We start from the raw sequence: 16,206 nt of genomic DNA on the forward strand, positions 1-16,206 counted from the left end.
ATAAGAGGAAGGTTAGTACCAGTTCAGAAATGGAAATTCAATTTCAGGAGGATTTCAGAAACACCTTTCCATACTAATTTTATCTAGCTTTCTGTATATTTTAGAAATAATGGTAGGGGAATTGGCATGTTGCAACGAAGGATTGTTTCCCACTGCTATACAAATGCTGATACAAACCTCAGCATTTATAGAAAACAAAATGTTGAGATGAAGTCAAGACGTTTATTTTCTAAGCAGGAGACGTTGATTTTCTGACAACATTATATTGCATTGCCTTTATTTCTGCTGTGTCAAATGATTGATGTGGATTTAATCGTTAGTTTGATGGCTGTTTTGCTCAGTGGAGAGGCAGCTGAGAATTTCATCATTATTAGTGAGCAGCATTTTTGATTTTTCTACAAAAGAGACTGCTGCCCCAATTCATCCCGGGTGTAAATCCAGAGATTCATTGCATCTGCTGTTTACATTGTGACCAAGCAAAGAGCAATGTACTCACAAAATATTGTGAATATATTTTTTTGACAATGTTTGACAAAAACATGAGCATGGTTTTTTTGCTTTTAATCAAGAGCTCCATATATATGCATGATTCTTTAAAAATAAGAAATAATGAAATGCAGTATACTTTCATGAGTAAACTACTTACCACATGGCATGATACATATACGTATATACCTGCATATATCTATATATATACACATATATATGTATACACACACACATATATACCTGCGTATATATATTGTAGTCCAATTGGCTGGAAAACATTTAAACTGCTAGAATGTAGAATAGAAGAATAATACTGAGCCATAAAGTATTGTGAATGCTTAAGGGAGCCAACACTGCAGATAGAAATTACAAAAGATTGTGTGAGAAAAGCAGAATGTTGAAGAACTGCTGGTGTCTGTGTGTTTGAGTGCATCACTGAGCGCAGTGAGCAGGGGATTCGGYGTTGGAGACTGTGACAGACTGGCAGTTGTCCTCATTCAGAGCCTCTTCTCGGATAGCTGTTGCTACCAGTTGCTGAAGGAGGATATTCATGAGAATTTTTATTGAACAGTCATAGAATAACGTGTCTAGAGGGAGAATGTATTTTGTCTCTTAGTGTGTTTTCTCCTCTAAGGTGGAGAGAAGCCTGTAGTAACTAACGGGTGATAGGTGTTCGGTGGTGATGTTAACACAACYACTTGGATGGTCTCTCCATGTTGCCTTTGTGTTGTGAAGTTTCTCCACCAAAACAGAGTGGAATGCAGAACTGAACTTGTGGAGTGAAATAAGCTGATCTGTGTTATCTGGAAGCAGCATTTAGTTCACCTTGCTTGTGTGCTCCAGGGCATAATGATTTACACCTTCGTCTGAAAATTTGTATCTGCTGCRTAACAATCATGAACTGAAGGTGCTTGTTAGACATGAAAACCTCTAATCSTTTTGTCGGTCTTCTGTTTTGAAAGAGATTTGTGGTGATACGTTTTTCAGCTTTATCTTCCCTGTTTTTAAGACTTCTAGTGTTTGATGGTGGCTTTTCCCGTCTGTGCTGTGAAAAGGGGCAAGCATGGATACGGTGGAAAGGATTTGGTTATTTATTACTTCTGCTCACGATTAGTTGATGCTCCTTAGGGAACCTGGCAGAGGCAGAGCTCCCTGGTGGAAGGGGTTGTGTGTTCCCTTTGTGGGCTACTCAGCCTGTTTGTAGAGGAGAAGCTTTGAGGTGCTGCAAGTGGCAGGAGGTTCCCAGGCCAGGCCAGGGATGGAAATCTGTGTTGAGGAGCAGGCAGCAGCCCCAGGGTGATGAAAGGGTTTCCTAGGAGGTATGAGCAGAGCTTACTGCCACTCAAAATAACTCCAAACCTGTAATGATACTGCGTGTAGAGGGACAGCAGCGTATAGTCTTTCCAGTTCTCTTCTGTCTAACCAATTTCCTTTGAGATTTTTCTGCTTTAAAGTTAATAATCCTAGTTTACATTCTGATAAAAACTACCCTTTGGGGGTTTAAAACCCTTTTGTTCTTTCAAGTGTCCTCTGCAGAGGAAGGTCAAGACATGGCACTTCAGATTGCRAGCTCTGAGGTTACATCACACAGACTCTCCAGTCTTTCTCGTCGCTACATTTTTGCTGTACGTTTGTTATGTGTGCCCACATCCACCTTTTCTGTGACAGCACCATCCCACTCAGAGCTGAGCAGAGCTGCTGTGGCTGAGCAGCGCGCATACACACTAGCTCTCCGCTGCTTTCTCAGCAACGTAGTTGTGGCAGGGGGACATTGCTGCTTCAGTAGCATCTTAGCTCCTGCCACCCTGAGCCTGACCCGCTCTGCAGAGACTGTGCTGCGAGCAGGGATGAGCTGAGGAGGAAGGCACAGCCTCAGTGCAGAGGTCACCTCCGGCAGAGGAAGAGAGGAGAGAGCTGGGYGGCAGCAGATTTCTACACTGAGGCAAGTAAATAGATCCCGATTCATCTGTGACAGCCCTGCGCCTAGCCATCGTTGACAACACACAATGTTTATTTAAAAATAAGCTTGTTTCCCCTTGTGTTTCTTGGTAGCAGGCTTAAACATGCTAACAGGCAAAGCAGCTTTTCATGAACCTTCATCTGTCAGTATCAAGGAGCCTGTTTTGTGTTCCCAGGACTCAGAGTACCTCTGAATAGCACATTATGTTTTCATCCTACTGTGTTGCCAGGCACTGTGCTTTCAGGATGAGAGAGAACATGTTAACAATTGAAACACACTGTGAAAATGAGTAGGAAATTGTCAGTGATGTGCAATTGCTCAGGTCACTACAGGGAGGGCTTTCAAATGGCATCCCAGCTGAGCACTGCACAGACTTAAGTCCCATGCAGCATATTCCCTGTGGACTGCTAGTCTCATCTTATTGCAAGTTTAAGGGTCCTTCTCATATAGAGGAATTGGTTTCAGATGTAAATCCATTGATAACAATTTTGGCCGTAGTTGTTTTGTGACAGTATCAAGTTTTGGTCAATCCCAGCAACATGAAAGCAAGATGTCTCTTTAAATGCAAATCTAAACACACTTCTAATCTCTATTTTGTGAATTTATTGGCAGGTTAAAAGCTTTCTGCAGTCAGGTAAGTGGCAAAGTTGTCATTTGCCACAACCTCTTTTGTTCATAAGGAAGGAAGTAATAACAGAATAGCAACCATCCTTTGGGGAAGACTGTCCAGGAGACTGCTGCTCTTCTTGTTGTTGTTGACTCTCAATAGCCTATTCTAAAAATCTATAGAGCTTACTCCAGTGCTGACCTTGTCTAATTGTATTGATTGTTAGTAACTGAAGGCTAATCAGGAAGCAAGTTGCTATGGTAATTCTTGAGTCATACATATAAAGGGAAAATACTACTAAAACCATTTGTGCATGCTGACTATTAACACAGTTAAACAAATTAAAAAATATAATTCATTCAGATTAATTCTGAAATTCAAATGAAGACATAATATGCAACAAGAGTTTTTCCCTTGCTGCCGCATTTTCCTCTTTTACAGTCATTTTGTTCTTTTATTTGTCTGTTCTCCGAGCTGCGCATAATTTTAGTACTAAAGGACGAAACAGACTTTTGGTTGTTCTCCCTCCGTCCAACCCACACAAAATATGTCACTATAAGCTTCATATGATGGGAGGATAACTCAAGCAGAGGGTAACAGGACTTCGAACCCCAGCGTTTCTAGGCCACTTGTTCATATCCAGTCTGTGCATGTGTGATTAAGGCTTTATTTTCAAATGGGTAGGTTGGTGGCTTGCATACAACGAGACAGTGATCTCTGCCTATATCCTCAGGAGACTGTGATTCATATAACCTACGACTGCTGCAGCTGGCTTTAATCAGCGGCCTCTTTTTGCCAGATTTTGAAATGGCTCCGAGACAGAGCTGGTACCTCAGTAGGTGACCAAGCTACATTGTGGGGCGCTGTGTTAAAATTGGATTGCTTTGGCTATGCTGTGCCTCATTTGTGGATAAATGGAAGGTTTCAGCAGTCATATACTGTAAAGTCTTTTCACCTTCATTTTTAGGTAAATGTGACCCAAAGGAAAATTAAGGGCATTTTCCCTATTTAACAGGTGTCCTCTTTCTCCTCCTTGGCCCCTTACTAACCAAACATTTCACACACGGAACTTAGTACTCCTAACAAGTTTCCATCTGCATGTCTTTAAGGAGGAGGATAATATAAGAACATAAGAATGTGCATGCTGTTGCTACCCTTGTGGACAGTTTGAATGATGAGAGAAAATGTATTTAGCAGAATCACAAGACTGGATGAGAGGTAGGACTGTTCCTACCTCTCTGACCTAGTTCAAGCAGTATTCAAATGGATGCGAGCTTCTCAGCAGCTCCCAGTCTCCACTGTATGAATGTCCTTAAATTGACTTCAGCAGCACATAAAGAAAAAAAGAGCAAAAATGCAGCCATGCTTAGCATGACTCTCTTCTAATATGTTTCATAAATAAATGCAGGATTCTCCCTTTTACAGGATGTGCATGCATGTAGAGTTGCTTTCCTTTAACTGTAGGTAAGATAAAAATTAAGAAGTGTGCGCCACTTCAAAAACACATCTGTGCCTGGGCTTCGGCTGGTTCTCAAGTTAACAGGTGCTACTGTGGAAGCAAACCCTGAGCCTGCCGCTCTGGAGTTCCTGCTTCACATTACCAGCAATTTAGCCCCTAGGGGAGCTATAAGCTAAAAGCCTTTGTACTTACCTGCTGCCTAATCAGTCCTCATCAAAGCTCCCATCTGGGGATGGGGCGTTAGGGAGTGACCTGGGGAGAATCTCTTCCCTACCAGGTCTCTTAACTGGACCCATCGTCAAACTAATAAAAACAATAATATGAAACTACTGGTTGCTTTCTGTTTACATTTCTTCATTAAGGTCCATGGGGCCTTAAGGATTTGCATTACTTTGAGATAGAGGATCTTTCAGAGGGAGATCTGATGATGTTCTCTAGTGGAGGGTTATATTTGTTCATCATTTTCCTGTAAAAATAAGCTGCTTAGATTCGTAACACATTATCTTGCTATTATTCTGATGAAAGAAACAATATATCCGTTGACTTTCAGTTTTTAATCAGATATTTAACATACACGAAACATTCTTCATTCTTCAGTGCCTTCAGAATTCTTCAAATCTGAAAACAAAAATGCTCTCACAAGCTTCAGTATTGTCTCTAACTAAAACTTCTTTTCATGTCTCTAGTTAGATATGAACCAGTATAGTGGAGTGGAGTGGGGCACCCCCAAATATCTTTACCTAGGAGAAACAGGTCAATCCAAAACCCCCAGAAATTGCCGTTGGGTTCTCAAGTCTGAGGACTTTCTTGCAGCAGACCGTATCAGTGGTGCTGAAGTGACACCAGGACACTTGTGTTTTTCTAGTGCTTCTGCAATCCCAAGTTACATTTGTAGTTGTGGCAGGGACTCTTCATGCAGTACATGAGCAACTTTCTTTTAAGTGGGGTGGTTAGACATGCAGAAAGTCTACTGTTCACTGATATTAGAGGATAAGCACTATTATGTGGTCAAGAATCTATTATCTTTTATTGCTCTTACTGGGATATGTTGTCTATATGCACACAAATAGAAAAGTGTGTTAATATATTGGGGGTTTGCCGAAGTTTTACGACATATTCCCTTCCCTCTAGAAAAGATTTGCTGTGCTTGCAAGTAAAGGAAGTTATTTATGTCAGGGGAACTCAGGTGGATGTGTGTGATTTTTTTTTTTTTTTTTTTGAGTTTCATAGCAAAGACTAGATGTTTATCAAATAAGAATTTAGAGGCATTGAATGAGGCCCTTCTTTGCTGCTGATGGCCACTTGGTAAAAGAACTAGAGATTGTGAGTAATTCCTGTTTTTGTAAAGTATGTCATGTCTGCATCCTCCAACGTAGAACCTGCAGATTTGGACTTAATGGTACTTTGTTCTGCTTTTGGAAACGCAGTATAGTAGCCACATAAGTCACTCAAATTGAATAGCTTGTTTCATAAAGCTTTTGACAGCAGCTTCTTGCTGGTACTTCTGTTGGTCTCATTCTGTTACAAGATGCAGGTTTGGATATAATTTTAGAGGCATAAAAGAAGATCCCTTTCCCAGGTAGCTTTTATCTGAGGGCCCCAATTTGTATACGTATGTATGCAATAGCTCTCAGCTATTACATCAGCTGAGCCTTGGAGTAAAGCTCATGGATAAGAGTTTGTAGCATCAAGACTACAATTAGACATAAAATGCAAAAAGAGTAGGTAGTTTTCATGTGAGGAAAGAAGGAATGTAAACAGGAAAGAAGACAGAAGGGAGTGCCTGTGCTGGAAAAAGGTATTTCACAGGGAGACTGTAACACTGACTAACAGAAGCCTGAATCCCTTCAGGAAGAATTTGAAAGATGTAGTGTTGGCAGCTGAAAGATAATGTCTGTATTTGGAATTTTGTTTAACATTATATGATGCTAATATTATTCTCAGGATAGGTGAAGTCAGTACCTTGCCAAACAAATGCTAGCTCAACTTCTAAAAAATTCTTTATTTAAATTTACGATAAATTAAGTACATATTAATGCTTGAGATGGATTAAATAAAATCTAACATCTGAAATGGTGATTTATTTGCACTGAAGTAGCAGTAACATACTGCATGATTTGCTCTGGTGAACACAGAGTCCGCTGAAAAGCCTGGGAACATTTTTAAAATCAGAACTGAGAAGTAGAAGTTTTTTTACAGTTTTCCTTCTTAGCTTAAAAGGTTTTATTGTGCATATCTGAGGCACTTGATATTCTGAAATTTCCTGTTCGTGAAATGCATTGGAGTTAGTAACGAACTGTCCTCCAGAGGCTTTTCTTGTGTCTGTGTGTTGTTAAAATATTTCAAAACTAACCGTGAAAATGTCTGAGAACATCTGCTGCAAGACAGTCTGTGTTGAKGGGCTGTCCATAGACTTTGGGTCCTAGAAACCAAGTGTTCTCCAATTCCAAGACAGTCAACCTCTCAGTTTTCTCCAGAAATGAATTTGAACCATRTTTTGTCTTGGGAAGGTATTCAGGTCACACAAGAATCAGTCTGCTGTGAAGTTAGGGTTCCAGTTTGCTCATTCAGCTGCCCTCTTGAGTGATTATACCAAATGCGATTCCTCCATCTGCCCAGGTCATTCTTCATAAAACTATTCATCATTAGCAGACTGTCACAGCCAAGAGRAAGGCAGTAAAAGGTAAGTGGCAATAAATGCTTCTAGCCCAGTTCTGTAAAAGGAGTTGCTAGGTGGGCATAAAGCTTATGTCAGCATCTCTGAACGAGGAAGTCTCTTTCTCAGCTGAACAACCGTTTTTGTCTATCAGTTTGTCAGCTTAGTCTCAAAATCTTCTGACACCCGTCGTATTTGAGAAAGAGGTGTCATTRCTTGGAGGGAGAGCAAAAGGAGATGCTTTTATTTTAGAGAAATTACATACTTCTGACTTTCCTAATAGTTTTCATAATTAATGGTTAAATTTAATGATTTCATCGTCATGTCCAAGCCAGTTTACTTCTCAGCCAGCTTGAATATAGGGAACAGCAGGGTATGTCTGCCCCAGCAGATCAAGGACCCTGAGTTACAAGGCTCATTTCTCTGGGCCACCGGTGCTGCAGGTGGGAGGACCAAGCACTCAGAGGTTTGTCTCCTCCAGAGTGCCATCTAGGGTGAATTCCTCCCTCTGGTTTTACTGCGTCAAGAGATGAGGCCCCCTAATTTATCGCCTACACATGGATGCCTGAATGCGTACTGCCCGGTAGGGACACCATCGTCAGAGCTGCTCTTCAGCCATCCGGTTAGTGTTGTGCACCTTGCGAGATGGCACGCGTGGCCACGATAGCTCCCAGTGCAGCGCAGGGAGAGTCAAGTCAGCGTTCGTCTATTAAAAGCAACCTGAAACTGCTTAGTCAAAAAGGGAGGGGAGACTGGGAATTTAATTTTAGACAGATAAGGCAGTCATGAGGTTGCAACTATCCATTTAAGATATTAAGCGCAGGAATGATGGTGCAAGGTCAGAATATGCACTGCTTAGCACTGCGCCTTGGACCCTCCCTTTCTGCGGTAAGCTGTCGTTTCCTCCGAATACCTTGTCCTGCMGGAGGGTTGTTGTTTGTGTGACTTACACGGCTTCACACATTTTCAGCTTTACTGGCAATAAACTAAAATTAATATAATATATCCTSTCAGTACTCAGTGTGAGGATATAGYTATCCCACCAAACTGTACTGATTAAAAAATCAATTCCTATAATGATGTGACTTCTGCTTTTGAATCCAGTTGTAATCAGTTCCAATTTTGCAGACTAATCACACAGTTTTTCAGATTAGAGAGACCAATTTAATAAAGTTACACGGACAATTAATTTGATGCAACCAAACTCTCAATAGACTTTCATCTGGAATGCTCGCATGATGCTAAAGCACTGATAGAAATAAAATCCCCTTTGCTTTAGTGTGGTGCATGAAAATTTGCATTTTATTTTTCCAATACCTGAATTGATTTTCTTGAGAATATGATGTCATACCCATTGGGGAAGGCAAGAAGACAAAGTATTAGTGCCACCAGATAACCTCCATCGAAGCCTTATGTATACACTATTTTGCTCTAAGTGTGAAATCACTATTAATACTCAGTTGCTTAAAGGAGTATTCTACTTAGTTAGGTCAGTACAATGTATGTGTTTATATTTTCAGAAAAGTACAGAGAWGATGAGAAGAGTAAGTGTTTGGATTCATCTTTGAAATGTCAATAACTGCTAAGATATATTAGCCTGCAACTCCCTTGTGTTCAATACATCATGGTAAGGAGAAAAGTTTTTCMTGTTCACAAGGAAAATGGTAGGAGAAGGTGTCAAGCATTTATTTTAAAAAGGTGAAAAATCTCTAATAGTTTTAAGAAAAATAGCTTTTCTTTGTAACCTGTTTAAATCAATGCGTTTTGCTATCACTTTGGAGGGAGGTTTTCAAAAAGAGGTTCCAGATTGGCCTGCTTCTGATCAGATCACTAGAAATATGGGTTTCTCAGGCTGTCACACTGAGATGGTGGCCAGTCAGCASTGGGAGGCAGTTTTGAGTTCAGGCTGGTTGTTCCCACAGCTGCTCACTCAGCAAATCCTGGGCAGGATTGTGTGTGTGTGTGATGTCCACACTACTGCTGGATTTTTTTCTTAATCATGACTTAAATTTTGGTATCAGTCAAATCTCCAGGTAAAAACTGACTTGGCATATAACTGCACAATAACTCTATATATAATTTGGATATAACTGCACAAATGCTCTAAAGAGTATGTGTATTTAAAGAAAGAAAAAAAATAGGTCTGATATTTTTCCCTTAAATCAAGRCAAAGCTAAAACAGCTCTGTTGCAGTGCGCAGGGCCCAGTGAGACCACCTGCACTGTGCAGTGGTAACTGGTACCTGCAGTATCRCCAGTAACTGCAGGTGACCATACGGTGAAAAACGTTTGGTCGAAGGAATCCACAGACCACCTATCCCATCTGCCACAGCAAATGACCTCTCCCATGCCAAGGGTGAAAGGCCAGAAGTCACAGCTGGGATGATGCCAGCAAATAAGGTGCGGAGATCCATGGTGGAGAGGTACCGCTGCTGCTAAGGAATTTGGTAAGGAAAACCTCCCAGGTGTTGGCAGGGAGTGGATCACAGCCTACACTACAGAGGARGGCAATGTGGCTCCAGCAAGGGGGGAAACTCCCCATTCCCACCAYGTGCCAGGCCCCKGTGAGGAGGCACCACAAASAAGCACCTGAGTGCCATCAGGGGCRCCAGGACATCCCTCTTTGGCTATCTACCGCAAGGAGGTTAAATGCAGAAATCCATATATCCTACAGAAACCACAGTAGTAGTACAGACGAACTCATCAGTTAGGCAGCAGTTACCCTATGTCATTCAGGTTTCTGGTTTTGATACTTTAAGGTCTTCATGCTTGTGAGTCTGTATCATTTAGCACCATGCAAGGGAGGGATGCTGTGAGCTGCCTCTAAGCTGATATGTTGCCGTGACAGCACTTTGAGGGTTTTTTTTGACAGAAGTTTCCACTCCACAATCATTGTTAAATAAATATATATACTTACACAMACACACACACACCCCTTCATTTTAAATGGCCAGAAAGGAGAAACAGCCACATTTCCTAAAAGAAGAGGAAAAAAAKAAAATCCTATACCTTCCTATGTGCCACACTCTGATCCTGAAAGTAATTTTTGTCCTAAAAGACATGTAAATGTCCAATTTCTTATTCTTTCATTAATTTGAAATGTGAGATCACTTGGCTGTAAGGCCATTAGTTTGTGAGTTTAATGCACTCTTACTTTTGCTGTAAGACTTTGATTAATCTAAGAGACTTTCTTTACAGACTACAAAGAATCTGCCAAGTACTATAAATTCCTTGCTAATAGAAATGTTTCAATGACCATTTCAATGTATCTTGATTTTATGGATYGCACTTTGAGAGCAGATATTTTAGAGAGGAATGTTTCCTGTGCTGCACACTGGGCTCTGTCACAGACATTGTGAGCAGCCACCAGTATTGCCTGTAGTTATGCTCCCAGCATAAAAAAGCAAGCAAAACAGTAGGAGTGTGTGGCTGGCAGTGAAAGGGAGTTGAGATTATCCATTGCAAAAGCACTACCATCTTAGATCATCATAAGCTGATGATGAAACTACATTACAATCAATTGCTTGGAAATAATGAATAACATTGATTACATCTTGCCATACTAGTAGCAAATGAGAGGATACTTCCTTATAGTGTGACCTTTTCACATTTTGAAGTCTTCAGATCATTTTGAAGAAAAAATAAAGCAAACAGTCATCCTTTGTAAAACATTTCTGCTAAATTATTATTTCTCTTTTAAGCTGTGTTTGAGCAATGAATTCATGCTTGTGGGGATCACTGCTGATTTCACTAGGACTGTGAATGCATTGGAAGCTAAGCACATGCTCAAGCACTTTGCAACACTGGGGTCTTGGTGTGGTGGGTTATTGGGTTTTTTAGAAATTCTTCCTGATCCTTTTGCCTATATCTTTTCAAAGGCTTGCATGGATCAGAAATGATGTTCAAATGACTATCTTGATGTGCTGTGATAGCTAGCGCTGAAGTTAACAGTATTATTCATTACCAACACACAATGCAGTAACAGCCCCATCTTGTCTCATGATGACGTATAAGATACTCAAAATAAGCAGTCATCTACAGGTTTGTATTTATACTGTAAGAGAAATCACTTGCACAAATACTAGCCAGCAATCCCCTTTTGCTCTTCGTAGCAACTGCTGTGGGCATAACTTGCTGTCCTCTGCAGAGGATGTGAATCTGCTGAGTGGTTTGTTTAGTGTGAGCGGTACAGGTTCATATTTTTGCCTATGAATATGAAGCCAGGATTACTGACTTCCACCATTCAGAGAGATGGGCTACCCTAGGGGTCCTCATCCTTGTTCTGAGAGACTTGTAACATTGATAGCTGCAGTAGCTGTATACCTGAGCAGGAAGGTAACAAGCATTTTAGATGGACATATTTTAATTATCTATAAAAATTAGTCACCTTTGTGCATGTGAGTAGGAGTATTTGTATGAAAACCAAGTAATTACACAGATACCTGAACGCTACTTATGTAAGTATTATTTAAATTCTTTATAAATTTAATCTTTTAAAACTGATTTAAAGATTCCTATCTTCCTTGCTCTCATTCCTTTTTAGTCATATACTTTCCTAATCTTCCAAAGTGTCATGGCTTGCTTGTGGCCTACTTTAATCAGATCTGTGTCTTACATTTTTCTATGTGAAACAAGCACATAACCCATCACAGTCTTAGGAAGCCAAAACATTCTCCTAATGCAGAAACGCTGAGTTTGTAACCATTCTATTAGAAGAGATGCATCTTCCAAGTTGTTCCAGAGTTAAATAACAGATTGGATCACAAAGGAGTCTTACCCTCAACAGCACTGTCTTTCAGGTGAAGTCACTATCATATTGAGGTTTCTTAGGAAGCCTTTTTGCCCACATAAGGCAAACAAATCTGTGGCATTTTTCCCTGAGCTGTTTTCTGATGTGAAGTCTCTTCTGGCTAAATGGAATTGCTGGTATAAAATCTGATGCTTTTGCTGTGGAATTTTCTTTTTTTCTAGACAATTGATTTTTATATTGTAGGAGATGGTAAGTATACTACTGACCTCCAAAGAAGTTCAAGAGTAAAACCAGTTCAAATCTTGAAAGTCTGTTTGAAACACCTCTTATGACATTAAATCTTCTAGACTGCAGTTGAGTGAATTGTACTGTCATGTTAGTACAATGTAGTGGTTGATTATTTCTACATCTTACAGTAGATTATTGTGAAAGAAAACAGGAAGATCTTTGAAAAGTCTTTGAAAAAAAAGCTTTGAAAAATATTTTAATGGCAGCTTTTGAGTTAATTTGATATGCTACAGCACACTGGACGCAGTCCCAACTCTCCACATTGAATTAGGACTTTGGAAACCTGAACTCTTTTTCAAAGATCTCCCACTGACTTGCTACATGAGACATTGATCAAGTAATTCTCATTTTGTGGCCATTTTTACCACTTCCTTTTGTCTATTTAAACGGAAAACTTTCCAACACAGCATTCCTTGCAATAGCAATGTATTTCACATAGTATGAAAGAATCCAAGTCTCGGTGAAGCTTTTTGTTGCTATTGAAACCTAAATAATAAACAGGAGCATGTTCAGCCTTTGAACTGGTGATTCAGAACTCTGTTGAACAAAAACAGTTGTCATCACAGTGTGGCTAAAAATCACCTTTCCTACTGATTGCCTGTCTGTCAGGGTATTTCCTTGTGTACTTTCATTTTCTGATTCTCCAGTCACTGTAGAGTTCCTGGAGCAGATGAAAGCTGGATTTCTTCTGTAAAAATCTTGGAGAAGCAGGAGGTACAGCTTTTTATTAAAATAAAATATCAAACTACTGAGGTATTTATATATATATATATATATATAACAATTTCTTTTGCAAGGTTTTTGTTTGTTTCACATGGGCATGTAATTTGTCAGGTACAGTTCAGCTGTTACTCAAAGGAAGTGGAATACTTTTTATATGGTTTGTAATAATTCTTTTGTGCGTGTGTTTTACTATTGATTGTGCACCTGTAGTTACCATTTATTCCTGTTTGAATCTGTTTGCAACTATCATAATTTCAAAAGAGCAGAGTATCCTGCGACAAGGGATGGCCAGTTTACAGTCTGAGGATTTATCTAAGGTTTCATTCTAAAGCTGTGCACAGTTATATTCCCAATAAAATCCAAAGAGACATCAAAGTATCCCTGAGTCATACCTTTATCACAGAGTTCACCTCCTCATCACAGCTGATCTCAGCCTGTAAAATTGTGGTTTTGCCCCCATTTCCAAAAATAGCAGTGGGGAATCTTCTGGCGTAGTTGCTTTTACCTTGACTTTCCAGGTCACTGTAAGCATGAGAGACGTGATTGAGACATGTTGCACTGCAGTAATTCTCCCTTGGTTTGCCACGATGACTCCTGAGCTCTAAATTATATCAGAGCTGAGCAAGCCCACAGATTAAGGAAGCAAAGAAAGATGTCTTCTGGGCCAGGGCAGGCGCAGTTCTGGTGCGTTGGTGAGAGAAAGCTGGCCGTTCTTATCCTGTCGTTCTGTGGCAGTTAGTGGGCATTAACTGCACGTCGAAAAGATCAAATAGGATTTTCTCCAGAGTATGGAAGAGTTCTTCATTTCTGCGGTCTCCAAATTCTTTCAATAAGTATGTGTTTTCTGTTGGCTTAGTTTTAATCTCTGTAGTTCACATCAGCTCAAGACAGTAGCACGTTCTACTGCTGAAGTGAKGTCACATTTCTTTTTAGCGGTCTTCTCTGTTGCAGTCACCTTTTATCTACTCTGTCCTTCACCAAACTAAAATATTTTGTTAAATCTCTAYTGGAAATTAATGATGTAAGAGATCCAGTAAGTAGCTGATGATGGACAGACTCTGTGTAATACACAGAGAATGGTGACAGCAGGAAGTATGGGGCTACTGTTTTGGGTACAAACTTTGGACACAGAGGATGTTCTTTTCTGTTCYCAAATCTCACTGGTTGCCTTGGTGGCAGCTCCTCAGTGTTTCTGTTTTCTATTTTCTTACCTGATACCTACATTGTTTTTAAAACTGCTCTGTAATCTAGGAAGAAGTTCCATATAAATTTCTCATTTGTCCGTTTTCTGGTTCACCTTTCATTGACAGCATTGCTCGAAATATCCTGACTTTTTAATTGTTTTTCAGAGAGATCTCACAGAATGATGCATTGGAGGTCATAGAAGCAAATGTGTTTTCCAACCTTCCCAAACTACATGAAATGTAAGTAATGAGCAATCTAAATTCAAGGGAGACAATTATAAAGATTCATTGTAGACAAGTATCAAAGGTTCTTCAGTTTGTTTCAAGTAAGCTCTGAAGAATTTGTATGGAGACAGGAGCATTTGAAGTCCCCTTTTCTCTTCCATTTTCTCATCCAGCACTCCCTTTCTTTTCCTAGTCAGCCTAAATCTTATCTCAAACCACTACTGATTTTGAAAATTGGTGGCATCTGTCAGTCTATGCTAGTCTGTTTTTCTGGAATCATGCAGATTTTTTTCTGTCAAAAAGAAGGGTCCCTTAACACACAGTACCTCTTCATCCTGGGGTAACTACGGATATTTTAAGATCAATGTATTAATATATTTCCTTTGATATTTCATTTTGTCTTTGCAGAAGAATTGAGAAGGCTAACAACCTTGTATACATTGATCAAGATGCTTTCCAAGACCTTCCAAACCTCAGATATTTGTAAGAATCTTTGCTCTTTTAAAGTAATACAGTGTATTTAAATGATACAGATGCATTTCTGTCCAAACTATACTGAGCAGTTTTGGTGATGAGGTAGGGTAATGCCTTCTCCCCCCATTAGTTGCACAGTATTGATCCACATTTTCACTACCAAGCCCAGACACTCAGCCCTCAGAAAAGTTGAAGATAATACTCGCCATGGAGAGTATTATCACAAAATCCCTGCACCTTTCTAGACGACGAGTTGAAACTGAGTGGTGAGAAAAAGATCTGGGCCTTTCTTATTGCTATTGCATGATCACCTTCTGGCCTGGGCAATGATCAGAGCGAATGGAATCACCTAAATGGTTTTGATTGCAGTTCCTCCCGAGAACTCTGGGAGAAAACCACTCTCATCTACCTGTCTTATGGCTCTGCCTTCTCTTTTACTTCATATGCATGGTCTTAAGCATTCAAATTTTCTGTGCTTTAACAATGGCAGTGCTCTAGGAATGGTTTTCATTAACACTTGATGTGCGCTGATTAAAACTTTTGAATACAAATGTATTGGCTTGTGGTGTAATTTTATTTCATTAGCCAGCCTCATCAGGAATGCAGTTTGCTCAACTGTGGTTGCCACATCTGCTGCCATGGGGCTGCAGTCATAATTTAGTGACAACAGAGCCCATCCTTAAACTGTTGCCCAAAAATATTTTCACAGCTTTTAGATCACATGTGATCTTAACACRACTAATAATCTCTGCTCTGCTATGTATCAAAAGCCAAATGAAGTCCAGTGAACTCCATTTAACAATAATCGTTTTTAATGGCTGTAGCATAATTAATTTCCCACAGTGTACCCTGCTGAACACTGCMGTACATTCCAGGCAGGATATTGCATTCTTTGTTTTTTTGTGGTCTGTCCACCTGAACACATACATCCTGCCTTGCGTTCCTTACTCAAACAAGAGGTCTTGCTGATCACAGTGCGTAAATTGTCTGATTAGACACTGGTTAGATACTTCTTAAAGGTGTGGTATGACAGTCAGGTCTGTGGTCTAAAAAGCATAGCTCCGAATGAGTCAATGAGTCTGAAATGTCTCTGAAATGAGTCAGCCTCTGAAAATCACTATTCTCTGAAAGGTTCTAGGCTCAAAATTGCCATGAGACATTGGCTTGGATTTGGACTTCAAGATCTGAAATTTAAGATTTGAACTTTAAAATTTATTTAACTCTGCATAAGCTATTATAGTTTACGCTCTCAATAAACTGGAATATGTGCTTAGAGATGCTGTACTGGGAGGTTTCTATGTTGCAAACAAATATTGGGCCAATTAAATCTCTGAAGAGACTGAAGGTGGCTGAGAGTCGTTTTATGACTGCATATTTACAGAACCAATTTTG

The 16,206-nt window shown here is 39.9% G+C and overlaps 1 protein-coding gene across 1 annotated transcript in view; it reads left to right on the top strand.

Annotated features, from left to right (window-relative positions):
- Positions 1-16,206, top strand: part of FSHR (follicle stimulating hormone receptor) — a 91,543-nt gene that overhangs the window by 45,565 nt on the left and 29,772 nt on the right. Inside the window, exons 3-4 of the mRNA XM_085325792.1 lie at positions 14,281-14,355; positions 14,749-14,823. Coding sequence (XP_085181918.1) covers positions 14,281-14,355; positions 14,749-14,823 — 150 coding nt within the window. The remainder of the gene's footprint in view (positions 1-14,280; positions 14,356-14,748; positions 14,824-16,206) is intronic.

Source organism: Rhea americana, unplaced genomic scaffold (assembly GCF_003343005.1).
Source record: "Rhea americana isolate MKP2758 unplaced genomic scaffold, rheAme1 scaffold_123, whole genome shotgun sequence".
In the NCBI taxonomy this organism is placed as follows: domain Eukaryota; kingdom Metazoa; phylum Chordata; class Aves; order Rheiformes; family Rheidae; genus Rhea; species Rhea americana.